General features: G+C 37.4%; 1 protein-coding gene across 1 annotated transcript in view; it reads right to left on the bottom strand.

The window, feature by feature from the left end:
• Positions 1-15946, bottom strand: part of LOC150091794 (phospholipid-transporting ATPase IF-like) — a 438958-nt gene that overhangs the window by 87005 nt on the left and 336007 nt on the right. Inside the window, exon 22 of the mRNA XM_090369752.1 lies at positions 8315-8374. Coding sequence (XP_090225878.1) covers positions 8315-8374 — 60 coding nt within the window. The remainder of the gene's footprint in view (positions 1-8314; positions 8375-15946) is intronic.

Raw genomic sequence — 15946 nt, 5'->3', positions numbered from 1 at the left:
CCAATTCACAAAAGCGGATATAAGGGTGACACGAGTAAATACAGACCAGTTAGTTTAACTTCTGTTCTGAGGAAAATAATGGAGTGACTGGTTAAAGATGCATTGCAAGATCATCTAGAGAAGACTGCACTAATAATTCAGACACAGCATGGGTTTGTTAAAGGAAAGTGTTGTCTGACAAATCTGGTCACAAAGGAACTGAATGCAAAAATAATTTTAATATCATATATTTGGATTTCAGGAAAGCTTTTGACACTGTTATGCATGGAAGATTACTGTACAAATTGGAGTAGTATGGTATTAAGGGTAAGTTACTACAATGGATAAAAGGGTGGTTGAGTGGGAGAAGACAGAGAGTGGTAATAAATAGACGCTACTCTTCGTGGCCTAATGTTATTAGTGGAATGCCACAGGGTTTGGTGTTCAGCCCACCGTTGTTTTGAATATTTATCAATGATATTGATGAAGGTATATCAGGCTTAGTGTCAAAGTTTGCAGATGATAGAAAGGTTGGCAGGGTTGTTAATGGCAGTGTACTACTGCAACAGGATCAAGAAAATTTGGGCAGATAGGATGAGAGGTGGTAACTGAAGTTTAACATTGACAAATGCAAAGTAGTGTATATGGGTAGAAGTAACCCCAGAGGAATGTACCAACTGTGCGGTTCTACACTTATGGTGGTAGAAAATGAAAAAGACCTGGGAGTGATTGTGCGATCAGATATGAAGTTTTCTGAGCAATGCATACAGGCTGCCAGAGCAGGTCAAGGGATATTGTCAATAATATACAGGAAGTTTCCTAATAAGGAAAAGGTGGTGATTATCTCTTTGTATAAGGCAATGTTCAGGCCACGCCTTGAGTACTGCATACAGGTCTGGAGGCCTCATTTTAGGAAGGATGTAGAGTTGCTTTGAGAGTGTACAGAGAAGGCCAACAAGATTAGCAAGGGGAACAAAGGGGTGCTCTAACGAAGAAAGGCTTAAGTACTGCAAATTGCAGCAGCTGAAGTCTAGGCACTTGCAAGGTGATCTGATTGAGGTGTATAAGGCTTTAAATGGGTTGAGTTTTATGCTGAATCGTAATGGAATTCTTCTGCTTTCACAGATTACAAACCTAAGGGGGCATAAATTCAAGTTGAGTGAAGACAGCTGTGAATGGATGTGCAGAAATTTGTCTTTAGCCAGCTGTTGTTAATTGCTGGAACAAATTTCAATCTGCCATTGTAGAAGTTGATAGCTTAAATAAATTCAAGAAGGAACTGGACAAACTTTTAGAGAAAATGGTTGTGTGAATTTTTTTTTTGGCTGATGCTACATAAGCTCATTCATTTACTTTCTTGCATCAAATGCCTCTATTACTACTACTACAGTAAAGCAACAAGTCTGTGGAGTTCCACTTTTCCTGTCTTTTACTTTGAACAATATAAAAGGCATCTCAGAAATTCAATATTGAATCCTTTACTGTTTGTTCTTCTGGAGCATATATATTCATAATTGAGAATGCACTCAGTCAAAAAATGCTCAAAATGTGACCTTTATTTTGCTGTGCATTCACTATCCTCCCTGAAACAATAATGCCATTCAAAAACTTATGTACAGTCCACTGCAGAGTCCCCATATGTTATTTTAAGAAGATCAAATGGTTCACTTGTGGTTTTTTCCAATTTTAAAGCAAAATTTAGTTAGAATGCAGTTAAGCCAGTGTTCTGATGTCTAAATGTGAAACTATATAACTTGTATTGTTGAGGAGGGGGAGAAAATTTAACGTCACTGTACATATAATTTTGTTTCTTGGGTGCTTTTGAGTGTTGCACTTTTTTATCATGGAATTTTATTAGTTCTCTTCTTGTGCTTCCTTTCTCATATTTTTTGATTATGTGACTATTGTTTTTATCCAGTTTTTTTTTTTTTTTTAATATATATATATATATAATGGCAGGTAATTTGATCATGTGACTTTTATTATTTCTCTTTTCCCATCATTATTTGTTCAGTTGATGAAAATGGCTGTCCATTTTCTATAATTACAACTTGCTTCAGTGTACAGTATCACTGTTCATCAAATGCTGTAGACAGACTGACTTCAGCCCGGAGAAGCGGAAACATTGCGATAGACCTTACTGAACAACAGAGAAAGCTTAGTGTCATTTGGGACAGATTCAAGCAAAAGGGTTTATTAAGACTTCATTTTTTCATTTTTGTGAAAAAAAGGTTAAGGTTAGTTTACACCATTAATTCGGTACAGAATCAAGAAAAAGAAGTGTGGGTGTTTTCATAGAGTTTCATTTTTGGCTAGTGAAAAAAGGTTAGGTTAGTTTATACCATTAATTCGGGATGGATTCAAGCAAAAGAAGTGTGGGGTTTTTTGGGAGAATAATATTTTTTGCATATACAGAGGTGGGGGAACCACTAAAAAATTTTAAATATATTCACGCACTACAATATTTCTATTGTTCATTCAATTGATGATATCACTGGTCATCTATTTTCTATAATTATAGCTTACTTCTAGCCATAGATTTTCTATAATTACAGCTTGCTTCAGTGAAGTATACAGTATCACTGTTCAATGAATGCTGTAGACCAATTAACTTCAGCCTGGAGAAGAGGAAATGTTTTGATAGACATTATCGAACAACAGAAGGAAGCTTAGTGTCATGTGCTAGTGGAGAGGAAAGTGGCATGTGGCTTGTTTCTGCCAATCACTGTTGGTGCTACTCCTTCTTGCCTCTGCCAAAGGTAGGTCACGTAGTTTCACGTTTAGTCATCAGGACCACCAGCTAAATTGCATTTTTACCCAAAATTAACACACATGTTAATTTTGGGTAAAATTAACATGTGTGTTAATTTTTCTATTCAGTACACTCCAGAATTCTGAAATACAAAGAGATGTGAAAGCATATCTTTATTATTATTGGCTGAGATAATAACCAGACTACTGTAATAGAGTGAACAGCTTATGGCAGTTTGATACAGCCTGCCTCAGCCTTACTTAAAGATATATGAGACATGTCTAAACATGGTATGCTTTGTTACAGTTGCTCTGCTGTCTTGTTTGAGGACAAGACAGTACAACTCGCAACCTTGAATTATGAGCATAATCCAGATACATATTTTAACGGACTTCATATGCAAATTCTAGGCCTCTGGGGTGCACAGAACATCGGTTATCTGGAATAATTTGAAAAGCTGCCCTTTCTTTCTTTTCTTTCTTTTTTTTTTATTAATGGCATTTTTGATTTTGAATTTTGATTCTAATAAGCGAAAGATCGAGTTTACTACCCGTTTATAACAGATTGTGCAAACAAAAAAGGCCAATAAACCAAAAACTGCAAATTGTTTTTATTGTTTTGTGGTTGTGTCCTCTAGAATTCTATGTGACCTTCATTTTTTTTTTTTTTTTTTTTTTTTTTTATAAGTAGTTGTTAGCACATTGGCTTCTGTGGCCATAATGCACCTCCCAAGGTTTCTGCAGTACTTTGATCCAAGCCCGAGGCAGGATTCGAACCGGCGACCTTTGGGTTGCCAGGCAGGCACTTTACCCACCCGGCTAGTCCGGTTGGCATGTGACCTTCAAACATGTGCTTCAGAAAAATATCACAGTGGGTTTTCTCAGAAACCATGAGTTTTTGTTTGTTTGTTATTTGGTTTTTAGGAGCATTAGCAACTAAGGCCATATTGCTCCGGGATATGCGGTGGTCATTCCCTGACCTTCCCGCATCCTCCGTATTTGGTGGTGACGGGCTCGAACCCCGGTCTAATCAAGAAGCGTGTGCTACACACTGCTGCTCCTTCCCACCTGGCCACGGAGACGCCTGAAACCATGAGTGAATTTCAGATTAGTTTAGCTCCAAATTTGGTATGAATAATATTGTTCAAAACTGTGCGATTTATTATTTTTCTCAATTTTTTTATGGTAAAATGTGAACAAAAAGAAAACGCATAGTTTTAACATTGCAACATAAAATGGTAATTAATAGAATTAGAAAAGGTGAAAATTTAGGAAAGCTCTCCAAAGAGAAAGAAAAATTCCAATGCTATAACAGAATTTGTGTCGATTATGGATATCGATGAAGGAGGATCTAGCAGAAAAAAAGACTATATTGAAACCAGAAAATGCCACTTTAGAGAGTGTACTTTATTTGTGTTTTCTTCAGAAGAAAAGTTTGACCAGTGTCTGACTCAATGTTGTGTGAAAAAGCATTGGATTTTAATCGAAAATTAAGAGGTAATGAAGATTTTAAGGTACGCACAGGTTGGCTGAAAAACTTTAAACTGAGACACTGCATATGTGAACTAGATATTCAAGATGAGAAACTTTCTAATTTTCCTGTTTTGTATAAAAATCATAAAAATTCCTGGATGGATGTTTCTGTTTTCCGAGATTGGTTTATAATTTTTTAAATTTAATTAATCTTAATTATTTAATTTAATTGTAGGTAGCTTAGGTATCTTACGTTCGATTATCCAGAAAATTTGACTATCCCGAAGAGGTCTGACATCAATTATTCCAGATAACTGATGCTCTACTGTATTTAATATCAAAATGTGTTATCTACATCACAAACATGCATTTATGAAATCATTCCAAGGAAATCTAAGCTGTTACTCATGCAAACCAATGTGCACTCCTAAGGGTAGATGCTTATCTTGATTACTCTAGTGCACATTGATTCAGGGTTTGGTAAAACCAGCCACAACTTAACCATGAACTCCCCTGATGTGATATGCAAGTTAAAGCAGCTGTAAAGAATCAATTTGGCTTTCTCAGCCTCAAAGTGTACAACTGCTCTCTTTTTTGATATAAACAAAACTAGTTTGTTCTGGAAATAACCTTTCATTAGCAGTGAAAAAAACCCTTCCTCTTGTTTGTAGCTCTTCTCCTTGACACTTTTTTTTTTTTTTTTTTATGAAAACCCCACACATCAGGTATTGAAACCAATAGTACTCAGTACTGTGCATGAGTTGGAGGTTGAGAAGACAAAAGAAGATATTTGTTAACATTAGACTTGAACTTCTGTAGGCTGCAATTTTCAGGAAATACGAATGAAGGAAGGTTGTTCCAGAAAGTGGCAGTTGAATGAATAAATGAGGAAGATGAAAAGTTTGTTATGTGGGTTGGAAGTTGGACAGTATATGGATGTTGGCTGGTGTCGGCATGTGTTCGGACTGTTTTGAAAGAGAGAGCGTGAATTATAGAAGTCAATTCAGAAGAACAGTGCCCATGAAAGTATCTGTAGAAAAGGCATGCAGCAGAAACAGTATGTCTATGAGACAGCGAGTGGAGAGACTCAGTAAAAGAAGAATCATTAATTAACCTAACTGCCCTCTTCTGAATGGAATCTAGGAGCCTGAGAGAGGTTTTGGAGGCACCACCACAGATGTGGGAACAATATTCCATGGTAGGTCGTATTTGCGATTTGTACAGAGTGAACAGCTGTTTGAAAGAAAAGTAACGCTGAGAGCGAAAGAGAAAACTAAGTTTTTTTAGATGCAGAGGAAGCAATATTTGTAATGTGCTTGTGCCAAGAGAGATTAGAAGTCAGAGTAATCTCCAAAAGAGATATATCATTTTGCCTAGAAATCGGAGTGTCACCAAAGATAAGCATAGGAGCAGAAGAATCCTTTTTTTTTGCGAGATAAAAGACAAGACTGAGTTTTAGAAGGATTCAAATCAACTAAGTTGTCTTTGCCCCACTGGAGAATTACCTAGAGATCGGCATTTAAGGAATTGGTAGCGGATATTCGAGAAGTTGAAGTTGATTGAGCAGGGCAAGGTTTCTGAAAATGGAAAGTGGAATGCAATGTGCTATCATCGGCAAAACTATGGATAGGATTTGCAGTCAGTGGAAGAAAGTCATCAATATTCAAGAGGAAAAGAGTGAGGGACACCAGCATTAGTGGAGAAGTTAGAAGACAGAGAGCCAACTATATATATATTTTTTTTTTGTTAGTTGTTGGCACATAGGCTTCTGTGGCCATAATGCACCTCCCAAAGTTTTGGCATTTTACTCTGATCCAAGCCTGAGGTGGGATTGGACCCCGCGACCTTTGGGTTTCCAGGCACTTTACCCACCTGGCTAGCCCGGTCGGCCCCATCTACCATCACCATCAGTGAGCGATCAGAGAGAAAACTGGATAACCAATTACAAAAAAACAGTTGGCAAACCATAAGATGGAAGCTTGTTTAGAAGACCTCCATGCCAAACACAATCTTTTTTTTTTTTTTTCCTTGTTAGTTTTTGGCGCATCAGCTTCTATGGCCATAATTCGCCTCAAAAAGGTTTTGCATTTTACTGTGATCCAAGCCCGAGGCGGGATTCAAACCCGCGACCTTTGGGTTGCCAGGCAGGCAGGCACTTTACCCACCTGGCTAGCCCGGTCGGCCCAAATACAATCAAAAGCCTTTGAAATATCAAGAGCAACTGCTTGTGTTTCACCATTTCCATTGAATTTGTCCATAAATGAGTAACATAAGTCAGAATATCACCAGTGGATCGACACTGACGGAATCCAAACTGGCGATCGTTAATCAGACGGAAGGTTTCTAGGTAGTTTAACAGTTGGCGGTTAATTGATTTCTCCAGTACTTTAGAAAGAGTAGAAGTAATTGCAATGGGATAATAACTGGATCAGGGGGGGGGGGGGATTTGTCACCCTTTTAGGAACTGCTGGATATGAGCAAATTTCCAAGCCGAAGGAAAAACACCTTTGGAATAAGAAAGTGAAAAAAAGGCAGCAAAGAACGGGAGTAAGTTCAGGAGCACAGGTTTTGAGAACAAGTGGAGAAATACTATCAGCACCAGGAGCTTTTTAGCATCAAGATTTGTCAAAATCCTTCTGACATTCTTTTGATGGAAGACCACAGGATGCATTGAATGGAGCGTGCTAGGGAGGTGTTTTACCAAGATCATTAATACGTGAGTTGGAAGAAAAATGGGATGCTAACTGGTCAGCTTTATCCTTGGCTGAAGTGACAACAGAACCATCTCGTTTTAACAGAGGTGGGAGCAGAGTTGGGCAAAAGTTGCGGCCAATAGCTTTGGCAAGAGACCAGAATGCTCAGCTATCATTAGGGAAAGAAGCAAGTTTTCTACTCTTAGCCTGTTGAAAATCTAGTTTGGACTGATTATTAACTGCTTTACAATTGTTGCGAGCTTTGGTGTAGGCAGAAAATGAAACTGAAGAATTGGAAACAAGCCAATTACGATATGCAACGTTCTTCTCTTGAACAGCCTTAGCACATTTATTGGAAAACCAAGGTTTAGATAAAGGACGAGATTTTAAAGTGGAGTGTGGAATAAAGGATTTCATTCCTACATTTGGCCAGCTTTAGAAGAAATACTGTGTACAGTAGCTCTCATTTCGGATATAAACAAAACTGGTTTGTTGATGAAATAACCCCCAAAAAAAACTCTTCTCCTTGTTTGCAGCTCTTCTCCTTGATACATTTGGTCAGTTTTAGAAGAAACACTTTGGCTGTCTCATGGTTTGCTGATGCAACTCCCAGACTGCAACTTTATGCCATACAAGGTGTTTCCCCCCCCCCCCCCCACTTGAATTATTCAAACTAATTCAACCTACTGAAAAAATAATTTCCCTGGTTGTCCTATCTTCTTTGCATTTTCCATTCCACATTTAGATGATCATTTAATTTTTTGGCTCCCTTATCAATGCTTCACGTCAGTAATGTCACAAGAATAACATGTCATTTTTGTAAATTTTGGACATTTCTAATAAGGTGACCTTATTTTCTTTTTATTTAGTGCACATGGTTTCCAAATTGATGCCAAAACATTGAGAACAATCGAACAGTCACTTCAGTAATCCTATCCAGAGTTTATATTTATATCAAAATGAGGATTTTTTCTTCCAACTCCCCTTCACATCACGATTAAATACTTGTTTAAGGTAGTAATACTAAAAATAAAATTACTGAAACACTTATAATGTTAAATCATTTATTGCCAATGAGCAAAGAATGAAAGGCATATATCAGGCTGGAGATAGTTAAGTGCAGGAAACAGTAAAGCTGCAGAGTACTGTACATAAAGATAAGGCATACCCACTGACAACGTATAAGCAAAACTTTGTATAAAGGTACTATATAAATGGAAGGTGTGGCTGATCAAAAATGCTGATATCACTATATTCACTTATATCATCACAGAAAGTATTCATCTATACTATAATTTATGCACTTATTATCAAGTTTACAAAATATTCAGTAACTGGTTGATTTTTAAAATACTTAGAAGAGAGTAAAGATTTAACAAAAATAAAAAGTAATACAAAATAGTAAATAACTTCCTCACCTCTGGTGTCTTAGCAGTGTAGAAGATATAATAAAACTGAGGGAAGACAAAAGTAATATTCTGTGAAAAAAAAAAAAAAATTCTGAATCAAAACTCATTAGTATAAAAACAAATATAGCAATCTTAGTTTAATACTTCAAATTAAATAAATAAATTGTTGTTTATATTCTGTAGGACAAAAATTTACACCTCCATTGCAAATGTTTTTCTGTAGCAGATAAACAAGCAAACCAGATAATTGGCTCCTCATATTTTGTGGCAGTGTACATGTAAATTATCCCAGGAAATTCTGGTTTTGATCTCTTATTACAATATGCACAACAGAAATCTCCTTTTCGACGAGTCTGTGTGTGTGAATAAACAATTTGAAAACTAAGGTGTACACATTAGTTGTCAAATTTTAAGAAAGAAAACAAAAATAAAGAATGAAGGAACTTCAAAATGAAAATTTCAAGCAAAAGTCTATCAGCTACAAAGAATGAATACAGAAAAAAAAGTCTACAATAGGTTAAAAGAGCCCTGTACAGAATGTCCATTAACACTTAACTAAACCTGGAAGAATAACTCTAGCTAAGCTTTCTGCTATCATAAATATTTACTGGATTTCAAGTTAAGTGTAATTCTTAGATGCAAGTTGAAAGCATTTTAATGCAATTGGCCTTGCATAACAGTAATTTACAAGCTGAAAGTAGGTTTTTTATTGCAAATTATTTTTATTTTATATATTCACATTTTTTATTTTCTTTCTTTAAAACTTGATAACTACTATGTGTGTGTGTGTGTATATATATATATATATATATATATATTAAGCTATTACTTTTAATATTGGCTTTTCCTTCCAGTTTTTAGTTAATTTTATTTCAGAGCATATCATTTTTTAAATAAGTTTTTTATTGGTCTTGGGATTTTTTTTTTTTACACATTAGATATTGGGTCATACAGTACCATTTCCTCTGGTACTCTAGCTCAGCATTCCCAACCCAAACTGTGTTCCGAAGAACACTAGTGTTCCATAAGATGTGAATAAGTGTTCTATGAAAAATCATAATTAATAATTAAAAAAAAAAAAAATACACACACACACAGGGTTGTTAAAATTAAAGTATCCCTATGTAGAGGGCTCTGGAGCAAGTTCTAAGGCTCGTTACGATTATGCAAATAACGTAAGTATTTGCATAATCGTAAGTTACTGCCACAGTGCCACTACTCAGCTCTACTGTACTGTATAAAAGCAAAGCAGTCTCTTCAAAATCATACAGTAGATGTTTGCCTGCACTACAGCAGCAGCAATGCCAACAATGTTAGAGGAAAAGGTGCTATTAGTGAAGCTGTACTATCAGAAGCTGTACTATGCAGCTGTGGCTATTAGAGAATTAGGGCTTCAGAAGCGCATAAGGTGTGAACCTATGACTGTTTGTGTTGTCCACAAAATGACTGCAAAATCTGAAGTGACATGATATCTTGGTGTTCAACCAGGTAGAGGTCGAAAAATGTGGCTATAGCTGTCGTGGATTTATCAAGTCAATCTCCATGTGGTAGCGCAAGTGTGCCAGCTGTTTCTCGTGAAGTGGACATGCCGTAGTCCACTGTAAGGCTACTAATGCGTCAGGTGCTGCGGTACTATCCTTACAAGATGCATATGCTACAGCAGCTAAAGCATGGTGATGCAGATATTAATTTCACATACACACTTCAGTTTCTGGCACGAATGACAGTGGGCATCACTTGGCCATGGAACATCCTTTGGAGTGATGAAGCCCACTTCTGCTTAAATGGACAAGTGAATACACACAACTGTCACATTTGGGCAACAGAAAACCCTCAAGTTATCCAAGAGGTCCCATTTCATTCTCCAAAAGTGACAGTGTGATGTGCATTTACAGCCACATTCATGTTTTTTTTTTTTTTTTTTTTTTTGAACAGGTTAACACCGACTAGACTTCACACCTGTTCTGTCACTGGACAGCAATATTATGAAATGTTGGCAAATTTTGCAATACCAGAGATGCAACAACAGGTCCTTCAGGATACCATATTCATGCAAGATGGTGTGCCACCCCACATCCACCATTGTGTCCAGAGATTGCTAAGGCAACACTTTACAGATGAACAGGTCATCAGCCATTGTTTCCAGACATCTTGGCCACTCCGATCACCGGACCTCACCCCATGCGACTTCTGGCTGTGGGATTTTTTTTAAGAACCAGGTGTATCGGGAAGGATGTCAAACTCTGGCAGATCTGAAGGACAGCATTAGATGTCATGTGCTGGCTATTCCAGTTGACATGTTATGTTCTGCTGTAGAAAATGCTGTTATTCAAATGGAAACTGTTGTTGACCAAAATAGAGGAAACATTGAACAACTGTAGTGTTGTTCAAGTGATTTGTATTGTCACAGTGCCATATAGTTAGAAATTTTGTAACTAATTTTTTTTTCCAATAAATGGTGAGTGCATTCTTTAGTATACCTGTATACGAGTCTTAGAACTTGCTCCAGAGCACTCTACATAGGGATACTTCAATTTTAACCCTGTATATACATTTTAAATATTTGTAGCATACACCTCTTTTGTATCATTATAATTTTTAACATTTATTTTTTCTGTTATTAATATACGGGCATAGACTAATAATCAAATAGATCATGGAACACTTTATTTTAGTAGGCTTTGCATAGAGGTAATGACATCTATGAAAAAGTAGCAATGTAGTGATCCAATATGGCATTCATATGCAATTTAGCCTGGAATACACAGAGTTGAGGGAGAGGGGGGGAGTGCACCACTATCATGCATCGTTTAGGTGGATGAAACAAAGTAGCCTTCCACTGACACGTTTTTGCATGTTTATATGCAGTTCTGGTGGTGTGATGTAGACTGTCTTCACAATTACGAGATTAGTTATGTAGTAGTGTGGAAAACGAGCAAGCATAATGCATAACTAAACTCACTTCCTTGTATAAATATTTTTTACGATTATCAGTATTTCAAAATATTATTATTAAAATAAGTGACCATGGATTTGTGGTTAAAAAAGGAGAAGCAAGTACTTCTAGTAGTGCAACTGTGGTTGATGAAAATGAACACAATATTGTCAACACTTCAAAGTGAGGATAAACAATTGCAGCCTTTTGTTCCCAAAAATCTGAAGTGAAAAAACAGGAACTAACTAATAAAAGATCAAAATGAAAGTAAGATGACAGTTATTTGAATTTTGGCTTTACGTGTGTTGGAAATAAAGATACTCCTGATGCACAGTGTATCATATGTAATAAAACATTAGCAAACTTTGGATCCTGCCAAACTTGTGTTCCACAAATATATTGTGAGATGAAAAGTGTTGAGTGATTAAAAAAGTTTGGGAAACTCTGCTCTAGCTTATGCTATAGCAGATATTGTGGGGTAAACCTGAGATTAGCTAATTACAACACTGATTAATAAGGCCTTTCAAAATTCCTCATTTCTAATAGGATTTCAACAAATTTTTTTAACATTTAGACCTGTTCAAATAAGCGAACAGTGACAAAGCCACTATAGTGTTGTAGAGGATATACACATAAAGGCTTATTATAAAAGCTGGCTTTCTAAATATACCATCATCAATCATATCTTTAGTTACATAATTAACAGATACAGAAAATTATTTTTTGTGATAAAAGAATTAAACAAGTATTATTCATTTAAAAATATAAAAAGATCTATCAACAAAATTTAAAACCATCAATGGAAAAATGTTTACAAAGAGATATTTAATTTAGTAGAGTGGGAGCACTATTCCAAATGCAGGCATTAAAATGGTATGAGAAAATAATGCTACTCTGCATTGTTTTTCTGTTGCTGTTGTTGGTATTGGGCTTAACGATACAAGGGCTACCGAGGCCAAACTGTGTCTATTCATTGTTTTTTTTACAGGCAACATACAATTATAGATATTAAATTATATGCTCCTGTACAGGTCAATATATTTTAGAAATATCAAAAGTTCTATACTTGCTTCATTTCCTATGAAGCGAGATAAATCGCGAGAGATGTTCAACACGGAGAGAGATTGAAAAGTGTTAGAGCGGATGGGTGAATGTAAGGGACAATCAACCAGAAAATGACGGATTGTAAGTTGCACCTGACAAGATGAGCATTGAGGTGGGCTTTCTCCCAATATTAGGAAGAGATGTATGTCCAATTCGGAGTCTTAACAATACCACTTCCTCTTTCTGTTTCCACGGAAGCTAGAGAATCACAGCTTTCGATTTTGTTTTATCTGGTAAAGTTTATTGTTGGTGTTACTTTTCCAGATCAGTTGTCGTAGAATGCTTTGCGAATTATAGGCTTACAGTCGCTGTAAGGAACCTGTGGATGTTGTGAGAAAGTGGGTTGAGGATGTTTAGCGGCAATATCAGCACTTTCATTTCCGGAATGCCAAAATGACCAGGGATCCAGCAAAAACTAATTGGACAGGCTGCAGGAGATTAACTGGGAATGAATGTATTTCAAGATAGGATGAGAAAATGAGAAATTTTTCCTTATACCAGAGACAGCACTGAGGGAGTCCGTGTAAATTATGGCAGGTGAGATGGAAAGCTCAATAATTTTACTAAGTGCTAACTTAAAAAAAAAAAAAAAAAAAAAAAGTAAAGTGCAGCCATTATCAACCCACTGCAGGATGGAAGCCTCCTCAACAATTCATGCTGAGGGAAATGGACCATAATCTGCCACACTGGTCCAGTGCGGGTTGGCAGATCGACCGTATTCAGCAGTCAGGGGCTTGAACCCCGGTCTACTCAAAGAGCGTGTGCTACTGCACTGCTGCTCCTGACCACTCGGCTACAGAGGCCTCCTGATGGCATATAATTCAGCAGTGAAGATGCTGCAGACTAATGGTAGTGAGGCTGTAGCAGTAAATGAAGAGAAAACTACAGCAGCAGCACCTACCATACTAGCAGTTTTTGATCCGTCAGTATAGATTTTACAGGCACAGGAGTTCAGGGTAGTGTGAGCCGAGTGTAACTGCCTGATATTATTGCAAGGAGGTATGACATCTTTCTCCCACTGAAGAAAATGTACATCGTAAGAGGCAGAGATGTACATCCAAGTTGAACAGGAGCAGTTCCGTCCTGAAAAAATCAATTAAATCAATATTCCAACTCTCAACAAGTTCTTTAATCCTCAGTGAAGCAGGTCTATTTTCATTTAGTTTGCTCTCATAGAACAAATCCCACCAAGTATTATAAAGATACTCCTAACTGGGATGCGATGGAAGATTCTGGATCTTAGCAGTGTATTGGAGCAGTAATGTTTTCTTACGAAGATGTAATGGAGGATCATGCACTTCAATATAAAGACTTTGAATTGGAGAAGTCCTGAAAGCACCCAATGCAGTCCTCAGAGCACTGTGCTGGATGATTAGACGTTGTATAATTATGTTTGTTTATTATGTTTACGTATAATTATATAATGTTAGACTTTACTTCTGGCAGAGTCATATACTAGACAACCGTAATCCAAGTGTGAACAGATTAAAGTTCTGTAAAGCTGAAGTAAAGTATACTGATCAGCTCCTCAAAACATGTCTAAAGCATATGAAGTACGTTCATATGCTTTAGACAAGCATTTCTTAAATGCTTGATATCTGATGGTAATAGATATCTGATAGCAAGTGGGATTGAAGTATTATTGATGTTGTCTTTGCCCCACTGGAGAATTACCTGAAGATTGGCATTTAAGGAATTCGTAGGGGATATTCGAGAAGTTGAAGCTGATCAAGCAGGGCAAGGTTAATCAAAATGGAAAGTGGAATGCAATGTGCTATCATCAGCAAAACTATTTATAGGATTTCCAGTCAATGGAAGAGTGTGGAATAAAGGATTCCATTCATAAAAGAATAATTTCACTGACACGATCTGAGCAAACATTTATATGAGAAGTTTTGAAACAGTAAATCGACCAAGGAAAAGAAGAAAAGAAATCTCGCAGGTCATCCCATTTTGCATTCTTGTAATGCAACAATATGAGGTTGAGAATAGCCATGAGATAAAGGCTCCATTGGAGAAGAGACAATCACCAAGTTGTGATCTGAAGTGCCTAAAGGACCACTCACTTCGACCGTGTACTTAGAAGGGTTGTTTGTGAGAAAAAGACCAAACATGTTAGTTGTATGGTTAGGATTGTCCAGTATCCTTGTAGGTAAATGAACAATCTGTGCAAGGTCATCAGTAATCTCAAAAGCCTCAGCATCTCAACCAGCTGGGTCGGTGTAACTAGAAAAACGGAAGCCAGCTGTAGTTGTGGACATTAAAATTACCTCAATGTTAGGCAAGTTTGACTGGAGAAAGTCAAGTTGCAAAGAGAGGAAGTCAAAGAGCTCCAAGTGATTAGTGGAATTGGGAGAATGGTAGAGACAACAGATGAATTTGACACAATGGGGTAGAGAGATTTTAAGCGAGAGAAGATCGAAAAGAGAAGATTCCAAACTACCAAGTCTCTGACAGGGAACCTCGGAATGGACATATGCAGAAGTACTACTTTTGAGGCAAAAGGGATCATACAGCGAATAATTTGGGCAACGAGATGAGCAGTAGTTGAATCAACCGATAACTGAGATTCTGTCTGAAAAAGTACATGGGGTTTGGGAGACTGCAAGTGGAAATGGCCATCACTGAGATTAGAATTGAGATCACGTATATTTGTGAAATGAACTAGGAAGTGTTTGGGAGGTTTAGATATTTTCGCAGATAAGCTTACTCTATTAGTTTGACAACTCGTGGTGTATTCGATAGTAAGAAAAAGTGGGGGGGGGGACATGTTGTATGAAGTAATGAAATTTTTGGATATGGTAAGAGTATACCCAGTTCCTTGACATAACGTGGCCTCGACAATGTCCCCTGAATACACACTACTTGGACTCCCTCCATTGCTATCTGGCAGAGTGGAGGTAGCAAGATTATATACTAGCTGATCCAGAACCTTCCTAAAGAGTTCTCATCAACTCTTTCATCAACTCAATGTTGATGGCCAGCATGCCATCAACATTGAGTTGATGAATCCATTCAAAGCCTTAAACACCTCACGACTCATGACTCATAATAAATGCCATAAAACCAATAGGCTCGGTCCGGTGTACTAACTAGCGGTCGGCCTGTGAGCACCGTTTTAGAGCTGTACCCTCGAAATGTAAGGAAGATTGGATCTCCCCATGATGTTCACATTAACCTCAAAAGTCATCAGTCATACTGCATGATGTAAGAGATGGGGCAGTAGTTGAATCACCGATAACTGAGATTCTGTCTGAAAAAGTACATGGGTTGACTGGAACTTAGCTCTGGAGACTAAACATGGGTTCCACTACTTCAAGCCTCAAATAAGCAAAGTGATGGTATTGCGCCGGTTGATGAGAGTCATTTACCACCTAGTATTGCCTGGTAACACAGAGGGGCAGCATTCCTCCATGTGGTGGGGGCGTTACACCTTGACCCCCGCTTACGTTGGTTTACACCTGGGTGGTCACCCAAAGTGCTTGTGCACGGAGGTTATAACCAGGATTACTAACAGTCCCATGGACTGGAGATGTGCAAATGTATCTCCAATTCATAAAGGGGGCTCTAAGGGTGACACGAGTAATTACAGACTAGTTAGT

The sequence above is a fragment of the Mastigoproctus giganteus genome, chromosome 1 (assembly GCF_048544385.1).
Source record: "Mastigoproctus giganteus isolate SK-2022 chromosome 1, ASM4854438v1, whole genome shotgun sequence".
In the NCBI taxonomy this organism is placed as follows: domain Eukaryota; kingdom Metazoa; phylum Arthropoda; class Arachnida; order Uropygi; family Thelyphonidae; genus Mastigoproctus; species Mastigoproctus giganteus.
Note: the sequence above shows the minus strand (reverse complement) of the source record. Positions and strands in the feature narration are given on the sequence as shown.